The sequence below is a fragment of the Protopterus annectens genome, chromosome 3.part0 (genome assembly GCF_019279795.1).
Source record: "Protopterus annectens isolate FY-2018-M chromosome 3.part0, PAN1.0, whole genome shotgun sequence".
Taxonomy (NCBI): Eukaryota; Metazoa; Chordata; order Ceratodontiformes; family Protopteridae; genus Protopterus; species Protopterus annectens.
In genome coordinates this window covers 1853227175-1853240902 of record NC_056731.1, presented here as the reverse complement: position 1 = coordinate 1853240902, position 13728 = coordinate 1853227175, and the positions used below count along the sequence as shown (strand labels likewise).

Sequence of the window (13728 nt, the reverse complement as noted above, 5' to 3'; positions counted from 1 at the left end):
ACATATTTAACTCTGGGTGTAGCTATTCCATGATTAAAGTGCAGTTGGAAGCTATATCTAATTTCCATGTTGGTAGAGATAATATGTCTTTGGCTGTCCTGAAGATTTCTAAGGTTTTTCTTAAATGGATTTTCTACTGCACCCCCTGGTGTGAGACCCTAATTTACCCTGGGACTTGCAATTTATCCTTCAAGTGTTGGCATCACCTCCCTTTGAGCCTTCTACCAGACTTGTTCTTAAGTTGTTATCATGGAAGACTTTTTTTGGTAGCCATTACTTCTATCCAACATGTCTGAGTTACAAGCTCTCTCTGATCTTCTCACTTATCTGATTTTTCATCAAAACAGAATATCCCTCAAACTGGATCCCTCCTTTTTTGCCTCAGGTGGCATCAAAATATAATTTGAATCAATCCATCCATTTGCCAGTCTTTTTTCCTGAATTTTCTAATGGAGGAATGTCTTCTTCATTGCTTTGGTGTTCATAGGCAATTGACATTTTTTAAAAAGATCTAATCAATTGTTTGTCTCATTTTCTAAGTACCAGTTAGGTGCCCCTGTTTCTAAGGTTACTTTGTTCAAATAGCTTTCTGATTGTATTTCCTTTGGGTTTGATTTGAAGGGAAAGTCTTTATGTCCCAAACACAGAGGTCATTCTACTAGTGCTATGGCTGTTTCACCAGTCTTTTTCTCCAGAGCTGCTTTGGATAACATTTGTGCAGCTGCTACTTGGGTAGGCCATTATACCTTTGTATCACACTATAAATTTGATATCCAATCCAGGTCCAGGGCTTTGTTTGGTTCCACTCTATTGCGCAATATTCTTCCATGAGACCTCACTAGGGTGTTACATCGCTGGGGACACTGTCCCACAGTTTGAACCCAGACAGAAAAGACAACATAAGTACAAAAGTTATGTACTCACCAAAACAATAGATCTGTTTTTTTGTGTTTCCATCTGGGTCACCCCCCCCCCCTCCTGCCCCAACCTTTTGGGCTAGTCCCTTACCTCAGGGATGATCTTCTGGGGAGCTTTCTTTCTTTCTTTGGGTTCTTGGCATTTCGTCCTTTATCCCTTGAGGTCTAGATCTGAGTGCTTAGGGGGTGGACAGGGGGCAAATGAGATCTAAGTTAGTTTTAGTAATGTGGAGGAGTTATGGGTAGAGGAGGCACAGTTTGCTGAGCTGAAGTCTTGAGAGTTGGCTGGCATCAGATACGATTTGGATCCGATAAGCCACAGGCTAATCCAGATGAAAACAGACAACACAGATCTGGCATTATGGTGATTACATAAATTTTATTTTATTCAGCTTTCAGAGAGATTCACAAAGAAACAGACACACTTATTTTAAATGTGCATACCAGTGAGAAATGACCTTTTGCAATTTAAACTACTGGACTGTTATTCTGGAATGATATTTACTGTGGTATCTGCTTGTTATGTGCAAACTATGAAATAACATTTGTTCCCTGCCCTTTAATCATTGGTTTGAAAATAAAGACAACATATTGAAAATAAAGAAAACATATAAACAAATATTTTTCCTTCCTTAGATTTTTTTCCTATTGAAATGTAAAATGTCACCCTCCCTCTGAAGAATAACAAACACAATTCATTTTAGACTATTTCTTAAAGTCAAGGACTTTTTGTATCAACATAAAACCATATTATCAGAGGAGTGATATTTTCAGTGTGCAAGATGCTGGAAGGTCTGAAAAATATAATTAAGCACAAACAATTATATGAGTAGAAATGTCACTGCTATTTTAGTGTTAATGCTATGGTATACAAAAGTGTACATGGTGATTCAACTCAGATACTTACTCCTCCTTGCTTGAACTTGCATGTTTTAGCTTCTTGTCTTGTGCTTTTTCGACAATTAGTTTCTTTAATAGTAAACATCAGTTGGACTTCATGTCCATCTTCAGAAACCTGTGCATTAAAGTACAATTTAGAACTTAAAACAACAAACTAAAAAGCAACTATAACGGAACAATAAAGGGCACTAATAATAAAATGTATAGGTTTAAAATAATTTTCATCTTTAGTGTCAACATCAACCTAAAATTGAAGTTAGGAATAAAGATAAATTTGGAGTTACTGACAATTCTGGTTTATTTTTAAAGTTCAGAAACTTGTTTAAGCAAACATCATCTGTACTAGACTTTTCATTTTCTATTCCCCCTGTGTGCCCCAGTCAGTGCCATTAGATACTGATGACAGATTTTGTAGTCAGCTCTTCCTGAGGCATACACAGCAATCTCAGATTTAATAGGAAAACACCCTTACTTAAATCTCTAGGTATCTGCTGGCTGTAACATGATGTACCATGCATTTGGAAGAGGTCCAATGTCCTGAAATGTCCTGTAAAATGTTGGTTTAGTGTATTCCAGCATATCACTAAATGATAACCTTTACATTTTTCACATTTGGCTGGTAATGAAACATACGCACAATAAAGTGGGGTTGCAGAACAATGTAGACTATAACAGGTATGACTTTAAGTGGCACCATAAAGGGATGTGTTTCGTGTAATCACAAGCATTCCATATCTTTCAATAAAGTGGCTGATATGAATAAACTTCATGTCTTTGTCTCTTCACATTCCTTACTATACTTTTAAGAAGCATATACTGCAGTTATACATAAAGCAGCATGTATTAGGTGTGGTTATAGGCATGAGTAAATGGAATGCAATGCTTATAATCAGGAATGGATGATCCTTGTGCAAAGATATATAAACAGTAGAATAAATCAGTGTTAGAGTAAAAGTAAACTAATGATACAAGTGTTTTTAATGTTAAGTTGTCAATCTCGCCTTCATTCTTGCTGGATGGGTTCGGAGCCGATCCTCGGCTCCGACTCGGCACTTGCTAAGCTTGAGAACTCCTTTTACCAGCTCGAGGCAACCCTATATCCCATGATGCAAGGCAAGACTACCTCAGATCTCGTTTGCCGCTTCGCTAAAAGGTCTCTTTTTTTGCCAGCTCAGGTGAGTTTTTCAATTCAGCAGTTATTCAGGGGTAATTCTCCCTTTTTCTTATATTTGTTAGTTTCTAAGCTAGTGTGTTTAGCTATACTATAGTTCCCACCCTATATTCCTCCTTTGGGGTAAAAGTTAATTTTTTCTCTGTTAGGCCTAAGCCTCCCAGTTTATTAATCCCTGTCAGTTTGTGTGTGTTTTGGGGTTAATTGTGTGACTTTTGTTGTGTGTGTGTATTTTTCTTAGACTATGTCTAAAGAGGGAAAGGTCTTAGGCTTCAAGAAGTGTGACTCGTGCTATCAGAAGATGTCTCTGACAGACGGTCACACTTCTTGTGTTTACTGCCTGGGGCCTTTACACCTGCAGGACTCCTGTGCTATATGCCACTCCTTTAGCCAGAGAGTCCTGCAGGAGAGGAGGAACAAGTTGATCCTCCGTGGCTTATTAAAGCCAGAAGGTTCACCGACAAAGACTGGGTCGGGTAAACCTTCCAAGCCACCTAAGGTTCAGGCTCCGGTAGTTAAGCCTTCCTCGGTGGCTCTGACTCCTTCGGAGTCGAGATCGGCTCCGGCTGGAGCCGATCTTTCTTCCACTGATATTGTAGTGTCGGTTCCTACCGGCTCCGACACACAGTCTCCAATTTCCTTGTCGGCACCGGCTGGTGCCGAGGTGTTATCCAGCATCGGAGCCGATAAGTCTTCAGCTCCATCTGGAACCAAGAGGTCGTCGGCTCCAATGGCTCCGTCCAGAAAGAGATCTCAGTCCCCTTCTCTGGAGTCGATTTGCTCGGCTCCGAGGTCTCCTCTTTTATCGGAACGGAGTCATCGGTGCCGATCTTCGAGATCTTCCAGGCTGTCTGACCACGATTTAGAGAGGGTGGTAAGCAGGCTGTTGAAGTCACAGGCACTAGCCCAAATGCTCCATAGCCCATCTCAACAGACTTCGGCTATTGCTCTTCCCCTTGAACTTCCTCCTCCGACTCTCCTCCAGAGTTCGGAGCCAGAGCTTTTCGGGACAGTGACCGTGTCGGCGCCGGGGCCGATACATCCCCTTTCAGCTCCGTCGTCTTCGGCTCTGATCTCCTCCATGAGACCGTCCTTGGAGGGATCCGGTCATCGAGTTTCCCTTGTTGGCTCCATGGGGGCTAGTGGCATCGGACCCTTGTCCGACCCCGCTCTCCCTCTCGGAGCTTCGGCTTTGATGAGCTCGGCACCGACATCGGCCTCGGAGCCTTCTCTTTCAGTGGAGCCGAGAATTCCTGTCTCTTCAGAGCAGGAGTCTTCTGGTCTCCCTGGGAGAGGAGCCTTTGAGGTGATGAGGAGTGTCCTGGCACCTGAGCCAGGTCAACGGTCCATTCCTTTAGCTCCTCCCTCTTCGGTGCCTGTTGATGTCTCTTGCCAGTCTCTTGCTCCCAGGCCCAGGGATCCATCACCCCAGGTTTCCCCATTGGGAATACCTTCCTCTTCCGAGGTTTCTCCTGATCCATGAGAGAGGAAGCAAGAGGACGTGTAAGAGGAAACACACAGACTCCCCTGAGTCTACCACATCGGATACTGACTTAGATGAGTCGGAGGGTTCCCCCTAGTCCCCCTCTGAGGATGTCTCCTTTTCAGACATCCTGGAACTCCTCAAACAGAGGGGGAACTGGCCTTCCATTGACCCTTCCGAGGATGAGTCGGTATACCTGGAGGCATTTGGATCTCGACCCTCCACCTCCTGGGTGTCTCCACCTTTTGACCCACTCATGCAGGTAGTGGCTCGGAAGGTGTGGGCAGCCCCGGATTCTGTGGAACCTGTCCCCAGGAGGCCATCCAAATTTATTACGGCCCCTTCAGACAAGTAGTTTCTTTCTAAGGGCATCTGTGTGGATGCTATGGTGGTGGCGGCGGCCACCAAGAAGGAACTTGTGGATCCTTCCGTGCCTGTCCATCCTCCTAACAAAGACTCTAGGACCATGGATAGGTATGGCAAGCAGATGTTTTCTTCAGCGACCTTTGCTATGTGTTCGCTGAACTACCTTTGTCACTTCATCAGACTTCAAAGAGACATTCTCAAGGAACTAGGTGAGGTAGTTCAGGATCCTTCAGCTGCTGGGGCACAGGACAAGATTGCCTCACAGCTAGCAATCCTAAATTCTTTAACTAACTCCTCCATGCGGCTCATATCCTATGCGGCCGATGGAGCGAGTAACATGAGGCACAGGAGTGGCACTTGGGCGTTAGGCCTGGATGCGGCTTTGTAATTTCGCGGACCCCTTCAAGGCGTCCTTCACCAATACCCCCTTTGACGGTTCGGCTTTGTTCGGTCCGCAGGTGAAGGAGACCTTGACCAGGTGTGAACAAGACGGCAAAACCCTTTCTGCTGTAGGAGTCCATTTTTCCTCTCCTTCAAGACCCTATCCTAAAGGTCAGAAAGGAGGAAAAATGTGGATGTTATGTGATCCTATCTCGCCTACATTCTGACTGATGGGTTCGGAGCCGATCCCTCGGCTCCGACTTGGCACGCTTATGCCAAAGAGCGAAGTCTCTAATTGGCTGAGCTTACTATATCCCAGGATGCACCACTACCAGTCCCCCAGATCTCGTTTGCCGCTAACAAGCGAAGACGTGGTCTCGAGCTTGGCTGAGCTAAGTAGTGTTTTTTTCACTAACTTTCCTGTCAGGAATTTCCTTGAATTCAACAAAAAGCTGTTTTAACAGCTATCGTGTGTTTTTGTGTGTGATTGGAGATATTTACTTGGTAAAATTCTTGTGTAGTGAGTGTTGTCTGACTAGAAGTCCCATTTCTGTTGAAGGGCCTTCCCCTGTCAGTCTGTTGTCGGGCGAGTTCTGTACTATTTAGGGATCTTAGATCCTTTAGTCTTACCTTTTTCTACTGGTGATAGTCTTTCTCCTTTTAAAAAAAAAAAAAAAAAAGGAAGAAGAGAGGAAAGGAGAGAAATCTTTCTGTGATAGCTAGAGTGTTTTGTGTTGTGTTTGGCTAGTTCACTGATTTATTGCCATAATGTCACAGGCTCCTAGGCCTTCAGGGTTTAAAAAGTGCACTAAGTGCAGTTTCAAAATGTCGATCACTGATGATCACTCTCTCTGTGTGTACTGTTTGGGCGCCAAACATTTGCAGGAGTCCTGTAGCGTCTGTCACGCTTTTTCCTCGAGGGTCCTCCAAGAGAGGAAAAATAAACTTATTTTAAAAGGCCTTATAAAACCCTCCTTTGAAGAAGCATTAGCATCCTCTCCTTCTCCTGCTAAAAAGAAAAGGGCGTCGGCTCCGACCAGTCCGTCGGACCCGACCGCCAAAAGACATAGGCAGGCTTCTCCTTCGGCTCCACGGACTTCGGAGCCGAGGGTGGAACGGTCTGCCTCGATGCCTCCAGTCTCGACTCCTCTGGGTTCGGAGCCGACGGCTGGGGCATCGAGAAGTCACCTTCATCGGCTCCACTGATCTCGGAGCCGATGAAGGTTGTCCGCTCAGACACTTCCTCCTCGGCGCCGAAGTCTTCTTCGGCACCGATGGAAATTGGTTTGACCACTCCTTCGGCACCAATAGTTATCGAGTCGCCTCGGAGCCGGTCCCTTAGTCCCGTGGAGCCGTTGGAGAGACCTACTCGGACCCGTTCTGTCTCTTCCAGGTCATCGAGGATGTCAGATTCGGACATAGACAGGGTGCTCCAAAGACTGTTCCAGTCCCCAGTCTTTCAAAAATTTGTTTCGACGCCGACCCAATTGGCTTCGGGCCGATAGCCCACTCCATTGCCATTCCTCCTCCGACCGCCCGGCTCCGTGAGCAGGTGCTGATGGAGCCAGTAGAGATCCTAGGGTCGGCTCTGACCCTTACTCCAACCCGGCCTTCAGGTCCGAGTTTAGCACACGGACTTCTTGGCTGGACCGGGGTGACGTTTGGGACCAATGCTGTCGGTTCGAGCCTCCCTCGGTGCTTGCCGCGGGACTTCCGTCTGCTATCATGGCTCGGGACCGGACACTCCCAGGATTCTGGGGTCCGGCTTTCAGAGCTATGAGGAGTGCCTTGGCCAAGTCTTCTTGACCATCTACAGCTTTACCGGCACCTTCCTGGGCATGGAGACTGGGTCTTTGGCAGTTCCCTGTCTCTAGGCAGCGGAGCCCGGGCCTGAGGTTACCCCACTGGGGTTCCCCTCCTCCTGAGGGTTCTTCGGAGTTGTCTTCGGAGGAGCCCCCAAGGAAGAGATTGTGCAAGAGGAAGCACGTGGACTCCCCTGACGAGTCTCTTACATCGGATACTGATCTTGATGATGCGGAGGGGTCCCCGAAGTCGTCCTTGGATGATGTCTCATTTGCAGACATTCTAGAGATCCTTAAGCAACGAGGCGGCTGGAATTCCAAACCCCCCTCCGCTGATGAGTCAGTGTTTCTCAAGGCCTTCGGGGCTCAGCCCTCCGCCTCCTGGGTGTCTTCGCCCTTCGACGAGCTACTGGATTTGGTTTGTCGGAGGGCGTGGGAACATCCAGATACTGTGGAACCAGTGCCTTCTCGCCCTAACAAATTTTTGTCTGCCCCACCCGAGAAGGAGTTCTTAACCAAAGGCGTGGCTGTAGATGCCATGGTGGTGGCATCTGCCACCCAGCAGGACGTGGCAGAGGCTTCAACGTCCGTCCATCCTCCTAATAAGGAGTCTAGGAGCATGGACGTGCACGGAAGCGCACCCTGACTTCAGCGGCCTTTACTCTGAGGTCCCTGAATTATTTGGCACATTTCACCAGACTACAGAGGGATCTGGTCAAGGAGCTCTCAGACTCCCTCTCAGGTAACCTACCTGAGCAGCTAGCCCAGTCGGTTAGCTCTCAGTTGGCTATCCTTACCTTGATTTCTAACTCGTCCATGAGGCTAATTTCATATGCGGCGGGGCGGCAGAGCGGCAGGCACAGGCGTGGCTCTATGGAGACAAGCCTGGCTCCGTTGTGTCATTTCGGAGGCCTTCAAGTCTTCCTTTGCCGACGCTCCCTTTGATGGGTCCTCTTTGTTTGGACCCAAGGTAAAGACACTCTTACCGCTGTGAGCAAGAGGAAAGACTTTATCTGCCGTAGGAGCACGTTATTCCACTCCCTTCGGCCTTATCCCAAGGCTAAAGAGGAGGGAAGATGTGGTTCCATAAATCACAGAAATTCTTTCCTCAACAGCAGGAAGATTCCCTTCCAGAGGCAGAGGACGGAAATTTTTCTGGGAGACGCCGTCCCAGAGGCGGCAGAGGCCCCCGCAACACTGGAGACCGCGAGTCCTTTCATGGCTCTTCAGCCTCCCACACTCCATGAGGGATTGCCCGGCTGTGCTGCTCGAGCCAGTCGGGTGCCGTTGCCAAGCACCTAAAAGCCTGGGAGTCTATTACTCAGGACAGATGGGTGCTTGGATCATTGCTGGAGGTTACACCATTCCTTCACACACTCACCCCCACCGTCCAAAAAATCCCGGACCCACCACCCAGTCAAAGGGAAATTGCAGCCAGAAGCTTCAAAGCTGCTAGAAAAGGAGTCATCCAACCGGTCCCCACAGACCAGATCGGATCCGAAATTACTCAAGGTTCTTTTAGTGCCAAAAGACAGGGGACCTGAGACCCATTTTGGATCTCAGCAAACTAAACCAGTCCGTCATGAAGTCCAAATTCCGAATGGTCACTTTACAATCCATTCTCCCATTGCTGGAGAAAGATGTTTGGATGTGCTCCAGATCTCAAGGACGCCTATTATCACATACCGATACATCAGGCGTCCAGGAGGTATCTGCGCTTCAGCCTGGGAGACAGTCATTTCCAATTTTGTGCTCTGCCCTTTGGTCTCACCACAGCCCCCAGGGTGTTCACCAAGTGTTTGGCAGTAGTGACTGCTCACCTGAGGAGTCTCGGATTCCAAGTGTTTCCCTATCTGGACGACTGGCTCCTGACTGCCACCACCAGGCATCTACTACTAGAGAACCTACAAGCCACCATCTCCTGGGTGCTTCCCTGGGAATTACATTCAACTGGTCAAAGTCTGTCTTGCTGCCTTCTCAGCGCATAAGATTCATAGGAGCAGAGATAGACTCAAAATTGATGCGAATCTTCCTTCCTACCGAAAGGATTCAAACATTACAAGGTCAAGTCCGAGCCCTGCTTCTAAGATCCAAAGCTCCAGCCAGGTTGGTCCTGCAACTTTTAGGTTCAATGTCTGCCACGGTTCTCCTAGTTCCTCTGGCAAGATTGCACATGAGGATTCTTCAGTGGCTGTTATCGACACAATGGTCTTTTCAGGATCTCCCCCTCAATCATCACATACTGATTACAGAAATGTGCAAACGGGACCTCCGCTGGTGGCTGCAGCCATCCAATCTGAATCAGGGAAGACCTTTTGTTATACCCCCTCCGGTGGCCACCTTGACAACGGATGCCTCCCAGATGGGGTGGGGGGGGCATTGTCTGGGCAGGTCAGTTCAGGGTTCTTGGCTTCCGAACAAAACATGCCTCCATATCAATGTATTGGAAATGAGGGCTGTACTTCTGTCCCTACAAGCCCTCCACAGGTTTCTCCCTCAAGGCATTGTCGCTATCCACACAGACAACATGTCGGTGGTCTGGTATCTAAACAAACAAGGAGGGACCAGATCTTACCCCCTATGCAGAGAGGCCATGAGGGTGTGGGAATGGGCAGTAGCTACCAACCGTTTCCTGGTAGCGACCCACATTCCAGGAAAATCCAATGTATTGGCAGACAGATTAAGCAGGACGATTCTCTCTCCTCACGAGTGGTCCCTGAACGAAACAGTAGCAGCTCAGGTTTTCAAAGATGGGGACCCGTGCTGCGACCTGTTTGCAACACCACAAAACACGAAGTGCAAAGGTTCTTTTCCTTGACCCCGGCCAGGAAGGCAGCTACGGATGCTCTAGTCCAACCTTGGCCAACAGGACTACTTTATGCTTTTCCTCCGGTTCCACTCCTCCCCAAAGTCATCCAGAAAGCTTCCCAATTAGGGTCCACAATGATTCTAATTGCTCCGTACTGGCCTCGTCAGGTATGGTTCCCCTACCTAAAGAAATATGCTCTGGACGGTCCTTGGTTTTTGGATCTAACTCCGGACCTGCTGATTCATCAGTCGGGACAACAGCACCAGTCCCTTCACACTTTGAAATTAACAGCTTGGCTCCTCCACTTCCGACCTTAGTCAGAAATCACACCTTGGACCCGGAAGTTATTCACATTTTATCTTCAGCCCACAAACCCACCACTAAGAAATTGTATCTCAGTAAGTGGAAGAGGTTTGCTATCTGGGCTCAACTCAGAGGCTTAGACCCTATTACTCCCCCGATACCAGAGGTCTTGAAATTTTTAACATCCTTGTTTAATCAAGGATCTTCAGTCTCTACTATTAAAGTCCAACTAGCAGCTATCTCCAAATTTCACGAATCCATAGACCCACCGTTGATGAGCAGCAGATTATGTAAAACTTTCATGAAAGGTGCTGTGCTTTTAAGACCCCCAGTTTTTCATCCTGCGCCTCAGTGGGATTTTGATTTGATACTTCGGGCCTTAACATCTTTCCCTTTTGAACCGGCTGCTACATGTGAGTTGAAATATCTGTCTTGGAAAACTGCCTTCTTAGTTGCAATTACCTCTGCAAGAAGAGTTTCAGAACTTCAAGCACTATCTATCAAACCACCGTACTTGATTTTTCACAAGGATAGAGTATCACTTAGGCCTAATCCATCTTTTGTTCCAAAAGTTTGTTCTAGTCTCTGTCTCCAACAATCTCTAGAGCTACCAGTTTTCTTTCCAAAATTTTCAAACGAAGCGGAATACACCTTGCATAAATTGGATGTTCACAGGCAATTGCGCTTCTATCTAGACAGGACTCAACAAATTCGAAAAACAGACCAACTGTTTGTGTCCTTTTCAGATAATAAATTGGGTAAAACCATCACTAAAGCTACTATTTCCAAATGGATTAGAGATTGCATAACTCAGGCTTATTCCTCTTCAAATAAGCAACTTACAACATCTGTCAAAGCTCACTCTACCAGAGCTATGGCTACCTCTATTGCGTTTCATTCCAAGCTCGCTATTTCTGAGATTTGTGCTGCGGCTACTTGGTCCAACCCGCACACTTTCATTTCCCACTATAAGTTGGATGTGGCATCTAAAGGGCGAGCATCATTTGGTTCCACGGTACTCAGGAGTGTTTTCCAGTGAGCCACCCAGGATTCAGGTGCTAGGGACGCTGTCCCATCAGTCAGAATGTAGGCAAGATAGGATCACATAACATCTTTTAGTTATGTACTCACCATAACTTCAGATGTTTGGGATCCATCTCGCCCTAATTCTCTACCCTCCTTCCCCCTGCCTTGGAGATCAGAAGAGATTGAACGGTTTGAGTTCTACTGTTTTTATCTTGTATCATCTGTCGATGTTATATAAGCAGTGTGTGCGTGTGTGCATGTATGCGGACAAACTAGATCTAGGGGACTGGTAGTGGTGCATCCTGGGATATAGTAAGCTCAGCCAATTAGAGACTTCGCTCTTTGGCATAAGCGTGCCGAGTCGGAGCCGAGGGATCGGCTCCGAACCCATCAGTCAGAATGTAGACGAGATGGATCCCAAACATCTGAAGTTATGGTGAGTACATAACTAAAAGTTCCGTAAAGCCCAAGGAGTTACGCCGGACACACGTGGTCAGTTTACCCCCAGAGGCAGAGGGGGTAACAATAACAGACGCCGCCCTAGAGGCAGGGGGGGTCCCCAAAATCAGGGTAGCAGGGAGCCTCTTCCTGACAAACCCTTTCAGCATCCCTGAGGTGTTGCCCGACTGTCCACCCTTGGAGGCAGTCGGGGGAAGGATTTCGCTGTACCCATTAGCCTGGCATTCCCTCTCACAAGACAGATGGGTACAGTCGATCATATCCGAGGGTTACAAAATCCCTTTCGAAAGGTATCCCGTACCTCACCAATCCCTTCCAGACATCTCACCCAGTCAAAGGGATTTGGCAAAACAGGAGGTCTCAAAGCTCCTAAAAAAAAGAGCCGTCCAAATAGTTCCAGCAGACCAAGTAGGATCCGGCATCTACTCAAGATTCTTTTTGGTCCCCAAAAGGACAGGAGATTGGAGACCAATTTTAGACCTGAGCAATCTAAACAGATTTGTCAGAAAGGCAAGATTCCGGATGGTCACGCTTCAGTCCATTCTACCCTTTTTGGGCAAGGACAACTGGATGTGCTCGATAGACCTTCAGGACGCGTACTATCACATAAAGATACACAGACGCTCCAGGAGGTTTCTCCGCTTTCGGCTGGGGACCAGTCATTATCAATTCAGAGCCCTGCCTTTTGGCCTCACTTCAGCCCCCAGAGTGTTTACCAAATGCATGGCAGTGGTTACGGCTCATCTGAGACATCAAGGATTCCAGGTGTTTCCTTATTTAGACGACTGGCTCCTCTCCACCACCACCAAGCATCAGCTTCTTCAATGCAGAGACTACACTCTGCAGATCTGCAAACAATTGGGAATCTCAGTGAATGTCGAAAAATCTTCTCTGCTGCCTTGCCAATCTATCACCTTTATAGGCGCAGAGCTAAACACCGTCAGTATGTTAGCCAGACTAACAAATCAGAGAATTCTGGACATCCAAAAATATGTTCGAATCATATTACTGAGCAACAAAGTCAGAGCCAGATTGGTTCTGAAAGTTCTAGGTCTTATGGCTGCGGCCATTGTACTTCTACCATTAGCTCGCTCCCACATGAGTCTTCTGCAGTGGATGTTATTCACTCAGTGGTCGTTCCAGAACCTACCCATGAGGCATGAAATTCTGGTTACACAATCATGCAAGACTCATCTAACCTGGTGGATATCTTCTCCTCTGCTCCATCAAGGCCGACCGTTTGTTCCCCCAACTCCGGTTGCCACAGTCACTTCGGATGCCTCTCTGATCGGGTGGGGGGGGCATTATCAGGGCAGGATGGTCCACGGGACTTGGCAACCCACAGAATACCATCTGCACATAAATGTCCTGGAGATGAGAGCGGTGCTTTTAACGTTGCAAGCCCTGAACGACTTTCTTCCCTCGGGGACTATTGCAGTTCAAACGGACAACATGTCTGTAGTCTGGTACATCAACAAACAGGGCGGGACCAGGTCCTATCCTTTATGTCGAGAAGCTCTCAGACTTTGGCAATGGGCAATCTCCTCTCATTGGTTTCTGATAGCAATGCACATCCCCGGCAGGTCCAACCTCTTAGCGGACAGACTGAGCAGAGCTATTCTCATGCCTCATGAGTGGTCTCTCAAACAATCGGTAGTGGACGAGATTTTTCAGAAGTGGGGCACCCCTTGTTGCGACCTTTTTGCTACACCCCAAAACAGCAAATGCCCGGACTTCTTCACCCTCTTTCCCCTACCAGGCCATCCCCTGAGAGACTCTCTAACCCAGGATTGGCCCCGGGGACTTCTGTACGCTTTTCCCCCATTCCCCTTAATTCCACAGGTCATTCAGAAGGCTACCATTTTGAGAGCCAAGTTGATTCTCATTGCCCCTTACTGGCCTCGACAAATTTGGTTTCCGTCCCTACATCGTCATCTCCTGGTGCAGCCTTGGCATCTGGACCCAGTTCCAGATCTTCTGATCCACCAGACGGGTCAACAGCACTGGGCTATTCGTTCCCTCAACCTCACTGCTTGGTTGCTCCACTTCCTTCCCTAGCCAGGCTTCCTATGATCTCTGACTCTGTTAGAGATATCATAATAGCTTCCTTA

General features: G+C 47.5%; 1 protein-coding gene across 1 annotated transcript in view; it reads right to left on the bottom strand.

The window, feature by feature from the left end:
• Positions 1-1812: 1812 nt before the first annotated feature.
• LOC122797212 (cathelicidin-2-like) overlaps positions 1813-13728 on the bottom strand; it is a 108206-nt gene continuing 96290 nt past the window's right edge. The window contains exon 2 of the mRNA XM_044066043.1: positions 1813-1932. Coding sequence (XP_043921978.1) covers positions 1813-1932 — 120 coding nt within the window. The remainder of the gene's footprint in view (positions 1933-13728) is intronic.